This window comes from Pelobates fuscus, chromosome 11 (genome assembly GCF_036172605.1).
Source record: "Pelobates fuscus isolate aPelFus1 chromosome 11, aPelFus1.pri, whole genome shotgun sequence".
Lineage (NCBI taxonomy): Eukaryota > Metazoa > Chordata > Amphibia > Anura > Pelobatidae > Pelobates > Pelobates fuscus.
The window spans coordinates 67,388,047-67,409,426 of NC_086327.1; the positions used below are offsets into that span (position 1 = coordinate 67,388,047).

Here is a 21,380-nt window from a genome sequence, read left to right on the forward strand (position 1 = left end):
GTGAGTTCATTACTTCACATTTTCACTATTATATTTTTACTGTTACGCTATGATATATATTCTTTATCATTCCAGATTTCACTATATTCTTATATAGAATATTCCAACTTTGGATATAATTTCCAGGTTGTATTTTTATTGTATGCTTATTTGAATGTGGTTTCCACTCTGTTGCTTCTTGTTTTACTACTTTGGGTGTTAGTGAGGTTCACCTGGGACCCTTTCAATTTAGCAGATTTACTATTTGTGGTTAGTTGGTATACTACTGTTTTTTTCACTTAGTTTTTAGGGTTGCATTACAAATGCATCTAAAAATAAAGATCTATTTGGAAAGGTATTGAAAGGCTTCTTTAATTGTGGTCAATGTAAAGCTTGTAAAGAAACCACAATAGAGAATAAAAAGGGGGGGGGGGGTAACCACCTTAAGAAAATGAATAAGACAGAAATGAGGTGGATTTTTTTTAGATGAAAACATTATCTCCCCCCCTCTTCCTCCCCAGGACTCAATATAGATTTTGAGGTACAGAAATATATTTAGTATGTTTCCTTGAGTGGCATTTTATATTTATGTATTTTTAATAATGTATATATTTTGCTATAAAATTGTATTCTAAAATATATCTTTCTATAAGAACATTTACACTGCTTTATTTTTTCTTTTCCTTTTCCTTTTGAACATGCACTATATGTTTCGCCACTAACTAAAATTGCTGCGGGACTGTCCCTGCCTTACAAAGCTATATGTAGCACTATTATGGACCTGGACACTAAGAAGTAATGTCGTGCCAATAGACGGAACCAGAAGATGGCCGCGGCGTGTGGGCAATACACCAGGAAGTGAATACACAACCCCATCGAGGACTAATGCCCACCCGAACGGATGTTACGCTTCACAAAGTCCACGCTTAGTGGACGTCAAGGAGTGGTGCTACAAAGTACCAGTTATATCCGGCCAATGACGAACGGCAGGGAGCAGAGATATATCGTCAGATGGCACCAAAATTTTACATAAACAGAGGAAGGGAGAAATATACCATGCACCTGAGGAAGAGTGTATGTCGGAACATGTTATCTGTGAACCTTATGGGGAAGGACTATTGCTCAAGGCACCTTATTTCAATATAAGATTTTATGTGTGTTGTGTAATAAATTGGATGTCTTTAAACTTGGAGCCTTCTCATATTTCTTCTATATTGTGGAGGATACTTTTATAAGATCCCATCCTGAGTCAACTTCAGTTCTTTCATGCTGATTTACCTGAGCCAGTGATCCGTTGTTTGGATCACTATCCACTCCTTTGAATGTAGTTCTACATTTTTAAACAGTTGTCTCAACTTTATACAGGTCGAAGATCTCTGTGGGATTTAATGGCTTGAATGGAATTCCAATAGGAGGTAACCCATATATTTTTCATCGCCTTAAAGGGATGCGATTTGCAAGACTTGCTAGACCAAGATACTCTACTCTGTGGGGTGTTTGTCAGGGCTTACCTTAATTGGGAGCCCAGTAGGCAGAGATTTGTGCTCACCCTTGCATATATTCACAGTCCAAGGTAAAACGGTTAGAAACCACCAGGACTATGAATCTGTTCCAATTCGCAGTATAGACAAGGGCAAATCCAGAAAAGTAGTAGGACACGGTTCCAAGTGCAGGGCAGGCAGCCAACAGGCAATAACGAAGATCCAGAAGCAGGGGTCACAAGCCAAGTCAGTCTTTAAGCAACAGGAAACAATAAACAACGAACTGACAATGTTCTCAGGGAGGGGCAGTGTTTTATGCCCAGTGTGACGGATCGCCTGGACCCCGACCGGGTACCTCCGTCAATCGCTGCTGTAACGGATCACCTGGCACCCGGGCTGGGTACCTCCATTGAAGGATGCTCCTAGTGCTTTCTGAGGGCTCCAAGCACTCCAGCCGACACCATAACCACCGTAGACTCCCCCAGAGAGCAAGGCAGGAACAAGCTCTTACAAGAGCTTAGTAGTGACTTAGCAAGGGAGTATGACAAGCATAGCAATCCCTTGTAGCAGATTCCCCCAATAAGAGACAAGACTCAGATTGAGGGTGAAGTAGAACTGAAGCTTTTAATCAAACACTCTGCTTTTATGCACATTTTACACACATGGTACTGCCCACAGGGTTTTGCAGAACAACCAATCAATCCGTACAATACACTCAGACACTTCCACACAAAATCCTCCCCTCTGCCTGTGATATAATTACTGAACACAATGGTCTAACTTAATTATCACAGGCAGGAAAATACAGTTATACACAATATTCATAACTCTAAAAGTATACATCACATTCACATTTTCAGAATCCGCATACTCCAAATACAAACATACATCAAAATCATACAAATTGGTCCAGTGGGTCAAAAGTTAGTTGGAAGTCCCTTTGTGACCGTCTGCATGGCATGGCTTACCTCCAGCATACAGAAAATAGCTCTATTCACAACAACAGTAAAAACACATAAAATACATAATTTCTATTATGCTTAACAGAACCGCCACATGCAAGCTGTCCCCAGATAGCTTGGATCTAAACGCTCACTATATCCGAACATCGCTCAGATACCACAAACACAGTCAAATCGCCATGGGGTTAAACCATAGCAACAAGTTCCAACTGGTTTGGCAGTGTCCCTGGGACAACACCCTGCTCATGTATTCAAAGGGGCAGAAAAAGTGTTTCAAAATCCAATAAGCCCAAATAATGCTTACACAGGGCAAAGTCTCCCAGGGGCCATAGTCAGAAGGCAGGAGGCGGGCAAACAGGCTTCTCCAAAAACCAGTGGCGAGCTTGGTTCCGCCACAGCTGCTTCCTAGTACTGGTGAGTACCATAAGCACTGCACTGGAACACCATAACCACTGTAAACCCCACAAACTGCTGCACCTTGGTTGCGGTCTCAGTCTCCTACCCACCCTGGACCTACGACAAGGCTCCAGGTTCCAGTGGGTGAACCTCTCTCACTCTAGAGAGTCAAGCAGGAACAGCTCTTACTCAGGGGAGTATAGTGATTATAGCAATCCACAGAGTGTAGTTCTCCAATCCCCCAAACATGAGCCAAGACTTCATGAAGGTGCAAGATGATCTGAGCTTTAATGGTTCTGGTTGGCTTTTATACAATTCTTCAGGCCAGAGGAACAACCCCTGGACCTGATGGGGCACAGGGACACAAAGGACACAAACCAATCAGAACAAACATACAGTCTGTGACACTCCCATGTACAGCACACAATCCCTCCCCTCTGCTTTGGAGAGAATGTAGTAAAGTCCTGTAAGTAACTCAATTATCTCCAGGCAGAAAAAAACACATTTTTACAAAGTCCAATAAGTACCTCATAAAGTCGCATCCCCTGATATCCCTGATCTGAGTGAACATCATATCCAAAAATCACCCAGATCAGATCAGGGGTTCAAGAAATTCATGTAAGTCTCTTTTTGACCCCTGTGCACATGGTCCCATGCCCAAAATAGTTAATGAGAATTAGAGCTACCAGACCGTCTCTGTCTGGAGTACAAAAGTACATACTTCACAGGAACAGAGCCTTTTAAAGTGCATTGGGCAAGGTATATTGCAGGGCCCATAGTCCTGAGGCAAGAGGCTGGCCAGTAGGCCCCTCCAAGAACCAAGGGAACCGAGGTTCAGTTTTTCACAGGGCCATAATCACAGGGTTGGAGGCTGGCAAACAGGCCCCTCCAAAAGCCAGTGATGAGGTTACTTTCGTCACACCCAGCTAATGAGTAAACTGCCTCAGGTGAACTTAGATGGACAGGTGGACACACTGGTGATGTCCAGCCCCCTAGTGCTGCTGGCAATGCCAGAAAAAAAGGTTAAAACCAAAGTTCAGAAGTTGCTCAGAGGCAGTAACTCAGGCTTAAGATGCAGAAGGTGCAGGTATCCAGGAGCCAGAAAGTAAAATAAAATAAAAACAAATACAACCAAAACAAAAAGATAAATAAATAAATAAATAAAATAAAAATAGAATAGTTAAAAGCTTTTTAACATTCCAAGAATGTCTTGGGTATAGCTTCAAACATATGATTAAATACACAAATATGTAGATAGTGTATCAAAGTTCAAATTGACACTGATTAACAGTATCCTCCAAGTGTTTCATGTGTCTCACAATGAAATAACAGTTATATACTGATATGGTAAATTGTTATAAGCAAACAGTCCTTATTATTATTCCAACTTAGTAGCTAATCCTTTCATTACTTTGTATCACAGGTAAACAGAATACCTGTGAATATAATTTACTTAAAATATCAATAAAGAATTAAAGAAATAAAGAAGAGAGAGAAAAAAATCCAAGAATAAACCAAATGGCAGTTTAGTATAAATAAACTAAATACTATGGATAAACACTGATAGTGTGTGCAGATACCAGGAGCTGGCCTAGAATATGGCTGAGATGGGGTGTATATCTGGATATGAAAGTGAGTAGTTGTGCAATGGTACTGTGCCTTTAAGAGGGAACTGATGTTTATAAAAGGTAAAAGCAAGATAAATGTCCTGGTATCTGCACACACTATCGGTGTTTATCCATAGTATTTTTTCTATAGGTTTTAGTGGATTCCTATTTTTCCAGTTTTTGAGCGGCCCAGTGCCAGTCCTACTCCCTCACCCCTTGTTAACACATTAGGTGTACCAGATACAATTATTTTAAATAAACTAAATGCCTGGAATAGCCATTTAATCATATGTACACAAGACATTCTTTGAATGTTAAAAAGCTTTTCACTATTCTATTTTTATTTATTTATCTTTTTGTTTTGGTTGTATTTGTTTTTATTTTATTTACTTTCTGGCTCCTGGATACCTGCACCTATATATTTTCTCTCTTATATAGGGTTAGGTGAAATCCTATACATCCAGTTTTGAGCTCATTTATTGTTTTTATTCCCTCTCAATCTGTCGCTTTCCTTTGATAGCCTCAGTACTGTTATCTATTTAAGATGCAGAAGGCCCCAGGTTCATATCCCCTGTTACAGTGCCTTGCAAAAATATTCACGCCCCTTGGCATTTTTCATGTTTTGTTGCCTCACAACCTGGAATTAACATGGATTGTTTGAGGATTTGCATAATTTAATTTACAGAACATGCCCACAACTTTGAAGAATTTTTTTTTTTTTTATTGTGAAGCAAACTAATAACAGAAAAAGTCAATGTGCATAACTATTCACCCCCCCTAAAGAGCCACCTTTTGCGGCAATCACAGCTCCAAGTCGCTTTCGATAAGTCTCTATGAGCTTGCCACATCTTACCACTGGGATTTATGCCCATTCGTTCTTGCAAAACTGCTCCAACTCCTTCAAGTTGGATGGTTTGCGCTTTGTGAACAGCAATCTTTAAGGCTGCCCACAGATTTTTTTTTTTTTTTATTGGATTTAAGTCTGGGCTTTGACTAGGCCATTCCAACACATTTACATGTTTCCCCTTAAACCACTCAGGTGTTGCTTTAACAGTGTGTTTGGTCATTGTCCTGCTGGAAGGTTAACCTCCGTCCTAGCCTCAAATCCTGCACAGAGTGGTACAGGTTTTGTTCAAGAATATGACCAGTTTCCCAGTCCTGGCTGCTGAAAACCATCCCACAGCATGATGTTGCCACCACCATGTTTCACTGTGGGGATTGTGTTTTTTGAGAGATGTGATGTGTTGGGTTTGCGCCAGACATAGCGTTTTCTTTGGTCGAAAAGTTCAACTTTAGTCTCATCAGACCAGAGCACCTTCCTCCATACATTTTGGGAGTCTCCCACATGCCTTTTTGCAAACTCAAAACGTGCCATTTTGTTTTTTTGCTGAAAGTGTAATGGCTTTCTTCTGGCCACTCTGCCATAAAGCCCAACACTATGGAGCGTATGGCTTATTGTCGTCCTATGTACAGATACTCCAGTCTCTGCTGTGGAACTCTGCAGCTCCTCCAGGGTTACCTTAGGTCTCTGTGCTTCCTCTCTGATTAATGCCCTCTTTGCCTGGTCCGTGAGTTTTGGTGGGCGGCCGTCTCTTGACAGGTTTGCTGTTGTGCCATGTTCTTTCCATTTGGTTATGATAGATTTGATGGTGCTCCTGGGGATCATCAAAGATTTGGATATTTTTTTTTTTTTTTATAGCCTAACCCTGACTTATACTTATCAACAACATTGTCCCTTACTTGTTTGGAAAGTTGCTTGGTCTTCATGCCAGTATTTGGTTAGTGGTGCCTCTTGCTTAGGTGTTACAGCCTCTGGGGCCTTTCAAAAAAGGTGTGTGTATATGTAATGACAGATCATGTGACACTTAGAAATCACACAGGTGGACATCATTTCACTAATTGTGACTTCTGAAGGTAATTGGTTGCACCAGAGCTTTTCATGGGCTTCATAACAAAGGGGGGTGAATATACGCACATGCCAATTTTCTGTTTTCTATTTCTAAAAAATTGTTTTATGTATATATTTTTCTCATTTCACTTCACTAACTTCTTAGACTATTGTGTTCTGATCCGTCACATAAAATTCAGATTGATAAAGGCTATAATGTAACAAAAAAGGTAAAATGACAAGGGGGGGTGAATACTTTTGCAAGGCACTGTATGCATTTCTGGGGTGACCGGTTTTACCATGAGTGTTTTCAGGAGGTGGTGCAGACTTCTCTGGAGATAGAGAATTTCTCAGGGAGGCCAAGCACGGACAGGCATTTCGGCATCTTTGAGGTTTTACAGGCTGGCATGTACATCTCATAGGACAAAGAAAGGTGGTGGCCAATCGGAGAGCTGGAGGCCGAGGTTGGCGAACAGGCCGATGGGAGATTAAGTGACCCCTTACTCCACAGTAAAAACAAAGACCATGGCTTCTTTCTTTGAGTCACTAAGAGCTGGACTAGGTTCCTCAAAGTCAAGAGGAACATAGGATACGTCTGAAGTCTTCCTAGGAACCGGATCATAAGGAGGCAACACGGGGGAGTAGTGTTGGTACTGGTTCTCCCTGTTTCTAGGAATCTGGGATCCTTTGGGGCGTGGAACAGGCTTTGGCACAGACGTTTTACTAGAGGTCTTGCACTGTTAGTCCATAGCAGTCCCAACTGTCAAGGACAGGACTCTTACCCTGCAATATCTGGTGTGCCCATGTTCTGATCCATCCAGACAGGAGGTTGATAACCGCTCTGACCATTATGAAGGCAGTAACAGAAGTCCGAGGCTTCAAGGCAAACAACAATTCGCAGTCCACCTTAAAGTGCTGGAAGGATGTACGGCTACCATCAAATTTCTCAGGCATAATGAAGAACGGCTCAGGATAAGCAGGTTCCGGTGCTGGGCGTACTCTTCCGTTAAGAAATTGAACTTCTTGCTGCAGCTCTGAAACAGTCTGGGCCAGCAGCTTACACATCTCTGCGGACTCCATGATGGTCAGTTCGTTATGTCTGGTCTTACCTTAGTTGGGAGTCCGGTAGGCAGAGATTTGTGCTCACTCTCAGGTTAGAAACCACCAGGACTGTGAATCTGTGCACGGGGGCTGTGCATGAAAGGTGTTCCAATTCGCAGTACAGACCAGGGCAAATCCAGAAGAGTAGTCAGACATGGTTCCAAAGGTCAGGGCAGGCAGCGAACAGGCAATAACGAAGATCCAGTAGAAGAGGTCACAAGCCAAGTCAGTCTTTAAGCAACAGGAACAGGAAACGAGAAACCACTAACTGACCATGTTCTCAGGGAGGAGCAGTGTTTTATGCCCAGCTGAGTGAACTGCCTCAGGTGAACTTAGATGGACAGGAAGGAGCCACTGGTGATGTCCAGCCCCTTAGTGCTGCAGGCAATGCCAGAAAAACAGGGTTAGAAGTTAGCACTTCTGGGGCTGTAAGAACTGTGTGACAGTGTTAACCTGGTCTTGCCTCGGTTTGACTCATGGTCAGATAATCAACATTGATTTCTTAAACGGCTTACTGCAAAATTGCCCATGCTTTTGTTTTTGTTTTCAACAACGTTTGTTGGCTGTGTGTACTAATATTGTAAACTATCTTTGATAAGATGCATATCTTTGTGAGATATTGCTGTCATTCTTTCTTTTTCCTACCTTGATTCATCTCCTGGATTTCACGTTGATCCTGTTTTCATAGTGAAAATATTATTCTTCTGCTTGCCTGTTATTCAGTTATGATCTTACACAGATCAAACAATTTGAGTTTTTTGTTTCTAGATTAAGGTGTTTTTTTTTATTTTTTTATACCAATTAAATAAGAAAAATAAATGACTGCAAATTCCTGTCCTAATGTGTTTTACACCACACCTCCTATAGAATGTAAGCTCGATTGAGCAGGGTCCTCTTCAGCCTATTGTTCCCATAAGTTTTTTGTAATTGTCCTATTTATAGTTAAATCCCCCTCTCACAATATTGTAAAGTGCTACGGAATCTGTTGGCGCTATATAAATGGCAATAATAATAACTCACAGCTGTGACGAGCGGGCACATTTGGAGTGGACTATTGAACACACAGTCTAGTTACAATGCATAGATCACAGTATGTCTAACATTAGTAATGAAAGTAAATAAATAAAACCTAATGTTGAACAGTATTGAAGGTGGGAGTAAACATTGACAGTGGCATCTGCAAAACTGTTTGAAAATAATTAGGTGTATTGCATACATAGCAACCTAGTTACATAAGAGCGTATTCTCCCATTCAATGTTTGCTTGTTTAAAAATGTAAAAAAATAATTAAAAAATTGTAAGAAATAAATACATATTGCATTATTGTGTTTGTTACACATTTTCCTCAAACTCCAATATGTCCAGCTATGTACATATTCTGTGAGGAAGAGAAGAGAGAGCAAATGTGACTGGCAGCAGGAGGAGAGAGAGAAAGAAACGGAGAGTAAGAGAAAGCACTACTGGAACTAGCTAGAACACCCAGGCAGTGGTGTATCCTGGTTTTGTGCTGCCCTAGGCAGGACAAAACTCAGGCGCCCCCCTCCCGCCCGCCCCACCCCCATCCAACCCTTCCCCCCCCCCCCCCCGCCCGCACCACCCTCACCCTTCCCCCGCCCCGCCTTCAAAATACACACACACACACATTCACTTACAGATACGCATACACTAGCTAACAGAAACACACACTCGCTAACAGAAACACACACACACTAACAGACACACTCACTAACAGACACACAGTCACTAGCAGATACACACACACTCACACTAACAGACACACACTAACAGACATACACACACACACACTGACATACACACTAACAGACATACACACACACTAACAGACATACACTGACATACACACACACTAACAGACATACACTGACATACACACACACTAACAGACATACACTGACATACATACACTAACAGACATACACAGACACACTAACAGACATACACAGACACACTAACAGACATACACAGACACACTAACAGACATACACAGACACACTAACAGACATACACAGACACACTAACAGACATACACAGACACACTAACAGACATACACAGACACACTAACAGACATACACAGACACACTAACAGACATACACAGACACACTAACAGACATACACAGACACACTAACAGACATACACAGACACACTAACAGACATACACACACACTAACAGACATACACAGACACACTAACAGACATACACAGACACACTAACAGACATACACAGACACACTAACAGACAGTCACACACACTAACAGACACACACACACACACACTAACAGACAGACAGACACACACACACATTCACACACACTAACAGACATTCACACACACACACACACACACTAACAGACATACACACATACACACACACACACTAACAGACATACACACATACTCACTCACATATTTAACACATTTTTTTTTTTTAATTTACCCCCCCAGCCTCCTTACCTTTGGGAATGCTGGGGGGTTCCTATTTCTCCCTGGTGGTCCAGTGGCTGCTGGGCAGTGCTGGCGTGCGGGCGGCCGGCGAGGGAGCACTTCCTCTGAGTTGTCTGCTCAGCTCCCTCGCGCGCCGCACAGTGAGGCTAGGAGGCGGAGCCGGAATATGACGTCATATTCCGGCTCCCAGCCTCACTGTGCGGCGCGCGAGGGAGCTGAGCAGACAGCTCAGAGGAAGTGCTCCCTCGCCTGCCCGCCAGCACTGCCCAGCATACCGCCCAGACGGCATGTCAGTTAGCCGCAAGGCTAACAAGGCATTTGCCCTGGGCAGTGGGGGCGGCTTTTTTTGCCGCCCCCTGGAAAATGCCGCCCAAGGCAAATGCCTTGTTTGCCTCGCGGCTAATACGCCCCTGCACCCAGGTATACATTGTGAGGATGTCCTATTAAGGATGCATAAACAAGATGGGTTTCTTCAGACATCTGTAAAAACCAAAGAAAAGAAAGTTACCTGCGCTCTCTCCTTAATCCCTATGTATATTTAGACAAATGGAGGTCATTTAGTTGCTCCAATGGCAATTGGAGGGAATGCCCACCTGCCAAAGTCAAGGCAAGGCAGACCCCCCTAAGCGGGTCCTACACTGACCCTTCACCTTGCTTCCTTGAGCTTCTGGCAAAGATATCTCTGAGACAGAGAGGGTTATTTTTTGTTACATACACTCCTATATACTTATTAACTCTTAATAGGGAACACATGGGATTGGGCGGCAGCATTATAACAAAGCTGTGTGATACAAAAAGTGAATAGAAATATAAAAAGAGAAGTCCTGCGCTCACTCCCATCACTCCTGGGCAGCAGCAACGACCACAGTACACATCAGCCCCAATATATAGTAAAAACCAAAGAAAAAAAAGTTACCTGCGTGCTCTCCTTAATTATATACCCTCTAGTCTGATGTGATTAATTGATGTTTTACTAATTCAAATGATGCCTTATCTTTGGTACATGTTATTTGTAATTTTTGTTTTACTTTGAGGGAAATAACGAAAGAGAACAGCATAATACTCACACCGGTGTCTTTAACCCCTTAACGCCGTTACGACGTGCTATGCCGTCACGGATTAAGTGGGCTTTAAAGCCGTTGTGACTGCATAGCACGCCGTAACGGCTGAAGCCCCTGGAGCGCCCGGTATACTCACCTTCCCGGCGCTCCGCTTCGGGAGGACTGCCTCACAGCCCAGGCAGCCCTCCCACGGCAAATCAGGCCCCCAGGGGCCATGTGATCGCTCTCAAAGAGCGATCACATGGCCCCCTATAGCTGGCTGTGGATCTGCCAGCAGGGGGACTGTCTAAAATATCAGACAGTCCCCCTGCTGGTAGGAGGTGTAAAAAAAAAAAAAAATATTAGACAGGTTATAAAATAAATTAAATGCATTTTTATATATATATATATATATATATATATATATATATATATATATATATATATATATATATATATATATGTATGTATAATTACAATAATAAATAAAATAATAAAATAAATAAAAATATTGAAAAAATGTTTATATAAATTATATATACATATGTAATTTCATTCTAACTGTATTTTGTTATTAATATATATATATATTGGTAACAAAATACACTTAGAATGACATTCTATATATATCTATCTATATATAAAATGCAAATATATATATATAGATAAATACATATAATTACATAAAAGATTACATTAGTATACACGTAGAATTTAAATACCTATAAATGCATATATATTAAAATTCTACGTGTATATTTAAGTAATATTTTAACATAATTAGGTGATTTGATTAATTAAAATTTGATTGACATACCTGACAACACAGGGAGAAAGTGCTGAGAATTTAATTCGCAAGCACTATATTTGACCCTGTAACTCTCCAAGACAACATAAAACCTGTACATGGGGGGTACTGTTTTACTCGGGAGACTTCGCTGAACTCAAATATTAGTGTTTCAAATTGGTAAATTGTATTACAACGATGATATTTTAAGTAAAAGTTACATTTTTTGCATTTTTTACAAACGAACTGCACTTTTATGGACTATATTATTGTTGTAATATGTTTTACTGTTTTAAAACACTAATATTTGTGTTTAGTGAAGTCTCCCGAGAATAACAGTACCCCCCATGTACAGGTTTTATAGTGTTTTGGAAAGTTAGAGAGTCACATATAAGGCTTGCATTTCATTTTTTTACATTGAAATTTGCCAGATTGGTTATGTTCCCTTTGAGAGCGTATGGTAGCCCAGGAATAAGAATTACCCCCATGATGGCATACCATTTGCAAAAGTAGACAACCCAAGGTATTGCAAGTGGGGTATGTCCAGTCTTTCTTAGTAGCCACTTAGTCACAAACACTGGCCAAATATTAGTTTTTTGCTTTTTTAACACAAAAACAAATATGAACGCTAACTTTGGCCAGTGTTTGTGACTAAGTGGCTACTAAAAAAGACTAAACATACCCCACTTTTAATACCTTTGGTTGTCTACTTTTTCAAATGGTATGCCATTATGGGGGTAATTCTCATTGCTGGGCTACCACACCGTCTCAAAGGTAACATTACCAATCTGGCAAATTTCTATTTGAAAATGGAACGTTCTATATTGGACCCTGTAACTTTCCAAAACACCATAAAACCTGTTAATGGGGGGTACTGTTGTACTCGTGAGACATCGCTGATTACAAATATGTGCATTTTTGTGCAGTAAAACCTGACATTCACAGCTAAAATGTAAGACAGAAATACAAATTTAAAAACAAATCTTATTTTCTCACATTTTTTTAAAATTGTATTCATAATGAATTATGTTCCATATATGAATAGTTGATGATAAATTAAAGCCCTGTTTCTCCTGAACAAAATGATATATAATAAGTGTGGGTGCATATAATATGAAATAGGGGAACTACGGGTGAACAGACATATAGCGCAAATTCCAGTTTTTGTTTACGTTTTGTTTTGATCAGAACGTGCACTATTGACTCCTTCAACTTTACGTTATGACAGGGGTGGCCAAACTTCATATCTGCAAGAGACTCATGTTGAAATATTTAAGAGCTGCAATTATATTTATTGGAGTATTCAACAGAACCAAATATTTGAATTAAAATTATTATTAATATGATTTATTTATTTATATATATTTTTCCAATTTTTGTTGTGCACAAGTTAACAAATAGCTTTAGTTCGCCACAACAGCAGTATCAAGATACATGGGAGTTCAACATATATTCTAAGGAGTGGCAGTTGGTGTACAGGCACATTTTTATATTAAGGTAAGAGATAATTATGTCAGAGTAGTGGTTAGAGAACCAGTAGGCTGAGTACGGTGAACTGACATGTTGGTGTGCTCATTTAAGACACGTGTAGTCACATGTGTGTTTTGGGACTTGCACAGGAATTATACAGGCAGCGAACCACATTTTACACATTTGCTAGGCAAGGGCCGGCTACTGCACCTACATTGCTCTGCCAGGGCTAAGGAGGCTATGGTGAGTACGATGAAGTGAGAAAGAGCGCCTGCATACATGTACAGATGAATCAGGCATTGAGGTACGTAACCCCATGCACATTCGGGTCTGGGGTCAGCTTTGGGTATAGAATTAAGATTATAACGCCTCACTTGTCAAATAGGTTGTTCAAACAAAGTAGCCATACCCTGAGGCGGGGGGGGGGGGGGGGGGGGAGGGGAGGGAAGTACCCTGGTGTCTGTGTCGATCGGTCAAATGGCCTCTGGGAGTTATCTAAGAGAAAATGCAACAATCCGCGACAGAGCTTGTAAGGTAAGGCAAGGTGTTGGTCTGCTCTCAGTTCAGGGCTGATGCATGCGAGTCTGACTGGGTCAGTCACGGTTTTTTTTTTCCGCCAGTTTCCATGCATGTGGGGGTTTCTGAACGATGGTGGGGTATTTACTGGTCAGACTGGACCACCAGGTCCCTCGGAACAGCGGCCGGTACCTTAGCCGGTTTGGGGATTTGGAAGACTCCATCCAGAGCTGCAGCCTTAGCCTGCTGCGGCGGCAGCAAGGCTATCAGAAGTCTTTTAATGAGGTGTGGTAATTCGGCTTCTGGAACGTCCTCCGAGATCCCTCTGATTTAAAGTTGTTCCAGTGTCGGATATCCTCTTGTGCCGCGAAGTGGCGTATATATGTTTGAGTCTGCCTTTGTAGTTCCCGGACCGCTTGTTGAAGTGTTTCCATGTGCTGTGTGCCTTTGTGTAAGGCTTCCTCCAGCACTCTGATGTGGCCTGTCAGGCCCTGTAGGCCTCTGCGGATTGTTGCCATGTGTGCTTGGAGGGTTGGTTTTAAGTCTACTAGGAGCTCTGTCAGTATGGCAGTGGTGACTGGAGCGGAGTCTGGTGCCGGTGGACTATTGGCTTCGTAATTGCTGGTAAGTATTCCTGCTCACCTTCTATGGACAGCTCGTCGGAGAAATCTGAGCATTCTCTGAGAGGGTGGCCATTTTGAGTCCGCTCGCGCCCTGCGCCTGCCTCCATATTTCTCCAATATTCATCCCTATGTGTGGTCTATCGGACTTGGACTTTTTAGATTTTCTGCGCCCCATGTCTTCTGGGCTAACTAGTGATATCTCCCAAGTTCAGCTAGTTGGCGAATCTGCTTCAATAATTGGGTTTTAAGTAGCATGAAGACTGGAGCCTTCAGAACATGTGACCGTCTGCTTCAGTGGCTAAGCTCTGACCCCATTAATATGATTTAATTACGCAAAGACCAAAAATCACGATAACTAAATTATGTATAGTCATTATGACTCAATAAAAGAAAGATTAACAAAAAAAAAAAAAAATACAATAAATTTTTATTGATTTTGGTCACCTTTATTTTTTTCTCTTGATTTCTTATTTGTATGATAGTGGAAAACAAGATAGAAAATATGAGTCATTGCAAAAGTACATATTTCACTAATGCAGTAGTCTGAATACTGATGTAAACGCCTGCAAAGGCAGCTTTAATTTTTACATTAACCCCTTAAGGACACGTGACATGTAATGATTCCCTTTTATTCCAGAAGTTTGGTCCTTAAGGGGTTAAACAGGTTAGGCAAACCAGTCTAACAATGAGAAAAAAAAGTGTACCGCACCTCCAAGCGCTCATGTAACTGTTTGTCCACTGCCTGCTTCCACTAGTTTTGCCCTGTTCAGTACACGGACATTTTTGTAAATAGGTGTTGAAGCAGTGGCGTACATACCAGGGTCGCAGGGGTCGCGGCTGCGACCGGGCCCCTGTGACATGGTATGTACGCACTGGGCCAGCCTCTTCTTCTGGGGGGCCCAGGAGCCGGCCACCTCCAAGCCCCCCGAGGCTGGCCCTGCTTACACCCGGCGGGCAGGCAGGCTGGCCGGTGCGCGAGGGAGCACTCTCCCTGGCTGAGTGCTTCCTCTTAAGCTCCCTCGCGCACCGCACTGATACCGGAGCCGGAAGATGACGTCATCTTCCGGCGCCAGTATCAGTACGCGGCGCGCGAGGGAGCGGAAGAGGAAGCACTCAGCCAGGGAGAGTGCTCCCTCGCGCACCGGCCAGCCTGCCTGCCCGCCGGGTGACCGGCCCCCCAGGAGCCCAGCATCACCACTGGACCCCAGGGAATCCCCTCAGCACTCCAAAAGGTAAGGTGTTGCGGCCCCGGCCTGCGCAGAGTAAGCGTGCGGGGGAGGGGGGGGAGGGGGGACCCAAGGATCAATTTTCGCACCGGGGCCCCATAGGTCATGTGTACGCCACTGTGTTGAAGTGACCATGGGTGAGGAGAAAATATGAATGAAAATACATTTTCTTAATGAATAATTTCACTTGATATAACATACTGTTTATATGTCTTTATGCAGACAAGGATGCTTCTGAATCGCATTGGAAAGCTGTCTCAGCCCTCAAGTGTCCTTTTTCTATGTGATCTACAAGAAAAATTTCGCCACAATATAGCCTTCTTCCCACAGATTGTATCTGTGGCTGCACGGATGCTGCAGGTGTGTAAATGGAAAAAGTCAAACTTTCATTGCTACACATTGGGAACATTGATTAGAAACATAGAAACATAGAATGTGACGGCAGATAAGAACCATTCAGCCCATCTAGTCTGCCCAGTTTTCTAAATACTTTCATTAGTCCCTGGCATTATCTTATAGTTAGGATAGCCTTATGCCTATCCCACGCATGCTTAAACTCCTTTACTGTGTTAACCTCTACCACTTCAGCTGGAAGGCTATTCCATGCATCCACTACCCTCTCAGTAAAGTAATACTTCCTGATATTATTTTTAAACCTTTGTCCTTCTAATTTTAGACTATGTCCTCTGGTTGTGGTAGTTTTTCTTCTTTTAAATATAGTCTCCTCTTTTAATGTGTTGATTCCCTTTATCTATTTAAATGTTTCTATCATATCCCCCCTGTCTCGTCTTTCCACCAAGCTATACAGGTTAAGATCCTTTAACCTTTCCTGGTAAGTTTTATCCTGCAATCCATGAACCAGTTTAGTAGCCCTTCTTTGAACTCTCTCTAAGGTATCAATATCCTTCTGAAGATATGGTCTCCAGTACTGTGTACAGTACTCCAAGTGAGGTCTCACCAGTGTTCTGTACAATGGCATGAGCACTTCCCTCTTTCTACTGCTAATACCTCTCCCTATACAACCAAGCATTCTGCTAGCATTTCCTGCTGCTCTATTACATTGTCTGCCTACCTTTAAGTCCTCAGAAATAATCACCCCTAAATCCCTTTCCTCAGATGTTGAGGTTAGGACTCTATCAAATATTCTGTTCTCTGCCCTTGGGTTTTTACGTCCAAGATGCATTATCTTGCACTTATCCACATTAAATGTCAGTTGCCACAACTCTGACCATTTTTCTAGTTTACCTAAATCATTTGCCATTTGGCTTATCCCTCCTGGAACATCAACCCTGTTACATATCTTAGTATCATCCGCAAAAAGACACACCTTACCATCAAGACCTTCTGCAATATCACTAATAAAAATATTAAAGAGAATGGGTCCAAGTACAGATCCCTGAGGTACCCCACTGGTGACAAGCCCAAGCTTCGAATATACTCCATTGACTACAACCCTCTGTTGCCTGTCACTCAGCCACTGCCTTACCCATTCAACAATATTGGAATCCAAACTCAAAGATTGCAGTTTATTGATAAGCCTTCTATGTGCAACAGTGTCAAAAGCCTTACTGAAATCTAGGTAAGCAATGTCTACTGCACCACCCTGATCTATAATTTTAGTTACCCAATCAAAAAAATCAATAAGATTAGTTTGGCATGATCTCCCTGAAGTAAACCCATGTTGTCTCTGATCTTGAAATCCATGTGTTTTTAGATGTTCAACAATCCTATCCTTTAACATGGTTTCCATCACTTTCCCCACTACTGAAGTAAGGCTTACTGGCCTATAGTTGCCCGACTCCTCCCTATTACCTTTCTTGTGAATGGGCACAACATTCGCTAACTTCCAATCTTCTGGGACTACTCCTGTTAACAATGATTGGTTAAATAAATCTGTTAATGGTTTTGCTAGTACACCACTAAGCTCTTTTAGTAGCTTTGGGTGTATTCCATCAGGTCCCATTGACTTATTTGTCTTTACTTTTGACAGTTGAAATAGAACCTCTTCCTCTGTAAACTCACGTGTAATAAATGACTCATTTATCCTTTTTTTTAACAGAGGTCCCTTTCCTTCATTTTCAGCTGTAAATACCGAACAAAAATATTCATTGAGGCAGTCAGCTAGACCTTTATCCTCATCTACATACCTTCCTTCTTTTGTTTTTAATCTAACTAATCCTTGTTTTACTTTTCTTTTCTCATTTATGTATCTAAAAAAAGTTTTGTCCCCCTTTTTTACTGACTGTGCTATTTTCTCTTCTGTGTGGGATTTGGAAGCTCTTATAACTTGCTTAGCCTCTTTCTGCCTCATCTTATAGGTCATTCTGTCTTCCTCACTCTGGTTTTTTTTTAGAATTACTAAATGCTAACTTTTTGTTTTTTACTATTTTGGCCACATCTGCGGAGTACCACAGTGGTTTCTTGAATTTTTTGCTTTTACTGACAAGCCTAATGCAATTTTCTGTTGCCTTCAGTAGTGCAGCTTTTAAATAATCCCATTTATTTTGGACTCCATTTAAGTTGCTCCAGTCTGATAATGACTCCTTTACACATATTCTAATTTTAGAAAAGTCTGTTTTTCTAAAGTCTAAAACTTTTGTTTTTGTGTGGTGTGACTCAGTCACTGTTCTTATATTAAACCACACTGACTGATGATCACTGGATCCTAAACTTTCACCTACAGTAATATCTGATACCAAATCTCCATTTGTTAACACTAAATCTAGTATGGCCTCTTTACGAGTTGGCTCCTCAACGACTTGTTTTAGAGACAATCCCAGTAGGGAGTTTAGAATTTGTGTGCTTCTGGCACAAGTAGCTATTTTTGTTTTCCAATTCACATCAGGAAGATTAAAGTCACCCATGGTGATAACTTCCCCCTTCATTGTCATTTTAGCTATTTCTTCAACTAGTAGATTATCTAACTCTTCAATTTGTCCTGGGGGCCTATAAATCACACCTACACGAACTACTGTGTGATTACCAAATTCTAACGTAACCCAAATGGACTCTATGTTCGTCTCACTAACCTTTATTAGGCTAGATTTTATGCTATCCTTCACATACAGGGCCACCCCTCCCCCTTTCTTGCCTTCCCTGTCTTTTCTATATAAAGAGTATCCTGGTATTGCTATGTCCCAGTCATTTTTTTCATTATACCATGTCTCAGTAACAGCGACTAAATCTACACTATCAGTTGCCATTATTGCCACAAGTTCATGGATCTTATTCCCTAAACTGCGAGCATTTGTAGACATGACTCTAAGCTTATCATTTTTTAACACACTTGCTACAGGCACCTTCTGTCCTTGTTTTGGGGGACAATTGGATTGATGTCTTATCACCCTTTTGCCCCCCCCCCCTCCTAGTTTAAATACATCTTAGCAAAACCTCTGAACTGCTCACTGAGAACATTTGTTCCCTTTTGAGAAAGATGCAAACCATCTTTTTTGTACAGTTTATTTCCGTTCCAAACAGAGCTACCATGAGCAATAAAGCCAAATCCTTGCTCCCGACACCATTCACCAAGCCACAAGTTAAAGTCCCTAATACGCATCCGCCTGTCATTCTGAGTGTTATGCACAGGCAGAACTTCAGAGAATGACAGTGTGGAAGCAACCTGCCGTATATCATTGGCAAAAACACTAAAAACTTCCTTAACCTCTGAAACCTCATTGCAAGCCAAGTCATTTGTCCCTAAATGGACAAGTACATCCAATTCCCCTTCCTGCTTTGCTTGCTTAACAATATTACAGATACGTCTCCTGTCTCTGTGAGCAGTAGCTCCGGGAAGACACCTCACAAGACCACCATTGTCCATCTCCACACCTCTTATGATGGAATCCCCCAACAACAACTGCTTTCTATTAGGCCTCATCATAGTCTTCAAGCCTCTCTGCACAACACCACTGGCCTCAATGCCTCTCTAATATTGCCTACTCTTTTGGTGACATGTAATAGGCACCTTTCATCACAATCCTAACCCCATTAGCCCAGTCAATATGAGGGTTATGCTTGCTAAGCCAAGGAAAGCCTAATATGATAAGGAGATGCAATAACCTGATATGTTATATCTTCCTTATGTAAGGCACCAATGGACATATTAATGGGTAAGGTTTTGTGAGTAATCAATGGCTGTGAGCGTGGTCTTCCATCTATAGCTTCAACAGCTAGGGGTGGTAGTCCCTCCTTGATAGGTATAGCATTGCCTTTAACAAATTGAACATCAATGAGGTTTCCAGCAGCCCCTGAATCCATCAGGGCTTTGCATGAAAAGTTATTTTTGTCAAAGGTGATCGAAATATCTCCCATGGAAAATTACACAGTTGATTCAGAGTCTGGTTTTAATCGATAAAGGGCATAAATCACCTAACATTCCTAAATCACAATGGATATGGATTGACACCTGACATGACATATTGACACCTTGACACATGGATTGACACCTGTCCTCAGAGACCCTGATACACACTGACACAAAGCAGAATAGGGACTGTTCCCCTATGTACACCTTACCAAAGGATTCACATGGAAAACATTCTATATGTAACCCACATGAGGAGATTACATTGTGAAAATAGATCTAAAGGATGCTTATCTTCATGTACCAATGGTGGTGGTTACACGAAAATACCTCAGATTCACAGCAAGATCAAGTAAAAGGAAGCTGCTACATCTTCAGTTCAAGGACTTACCATTCGACCTGGCATCACTCCCGTGTGTATTTACAAAACCCCTTCTTCTATTGGCAAATGCTCTAAGGTTAAAGGGCATTGCTATTGTACCCTACCTGGACAATTGGTTCCTGAAGGCAGATTCGTGGCAGCAATTGAGAATGAACCTTCAAGAGAATGTTCAATTCTTGCAGGACCACCGATTAATTTTAAAAATCCCAGATGATTCCTTCTACAAATATTTAGTTTCTAGATATTTTAGTAGATAATATTCCAGATCCCTGGCAATTTTTTATTTTTTTTTGCCATTAGAAAAGCAAAGAATATAGAAATTGTTATGCTCCAAAGAAAAGGTAATTGTTCCATAATGAAGACAATGAGCATTTTAGGACTTTTCACCTCTACTATTACGGCGGTAAACGAGCAAGGGTAGAAATCAGACCTCTACAGCGGACAATTCTTTCCAAATGGTCAAAAAGAGAGGAAGACCTAGACGCAGAATTAAGCGTTTTAGACGTGGTGCAAAATCAACTGAATTGGTAGAAGAAATCAGAGTTCTTAAACACAGGTCTGTTGTTCCAACAAATAAATTGGATTATCATCATTACAGATGCAGCCATAACAGACTGGGGTGCTCATCTGGGGTCCCATTTTCATCAGGGAAGATGGTCTGTAAAAGAAGCTTCCCAATCCTCAAATTTCAGGGAAATGAAGGCTGTGTAAAACACCCTCTTAGCTTTCAGACTAGTGATCACAAAGAAGTCTGTAGGGATTTAATTGGTGGCACTATGGTCACTTGCCTAAACAGTCAGGGTGGTACTTAGGTAAGATCCCTTCAAGTGCTGTGTTCCTGGCTCATGTCTCAGGCACAGGAAGAGTTAAAATCCAAAATTAAGCAGTGAGGTTTAAGTAACACTTAAATACATTCCAAGGCCAGTTCATTGACCCCTTCAATATCCACGTTAAGTATAAATCGTTTTATTTTCATATATTTTGCAGTATGATATCTCACCCTCATATAATCTAAAATTTTGAGCATGTAGAGCAACACATTTCTCACCATAAGGCACTGGTTACTTGTATAATGCCTGTGAATTTACTTAAAATGTATGCACACCCCTTGCCTTCAAACTAGATGTTTCAATGGGATATATTATGTCTACA

The 21,380-nt window shown here is 41.4% G+C and overlaps 1 protein-coding gene across 3 annotated transcripts in view; it reads left to right on the forward strand.

Moving 5' to 3' along the window:
- The window catches only part of ISOC2 (isochorismatase domain containing 2), a 250,152-nt gene that overhangs the window by 18,558 nt on the left and 210,214 nt on the right, over window positions 1–21,380 (forward strand). For 2 of the 3 annotated variants that reach the window (XM_063436062.1, XM_063436061.1), the window contains exon 2: window positions 15,766–15,903. In XM_063436062.1, coding sequence (XP_063292132.1) covers window positions 15,772–15,903 — 132 coding nt within the window. In that variant the 5' untranslated portion in view covers window positions 15,766–15,771. The remainder of the gene's footprint in view (window positions 1–15,765; window positions 15,904–21,380) is intronic. The other variant, XM_063436060.1, reaches the window with a different exon arrangement.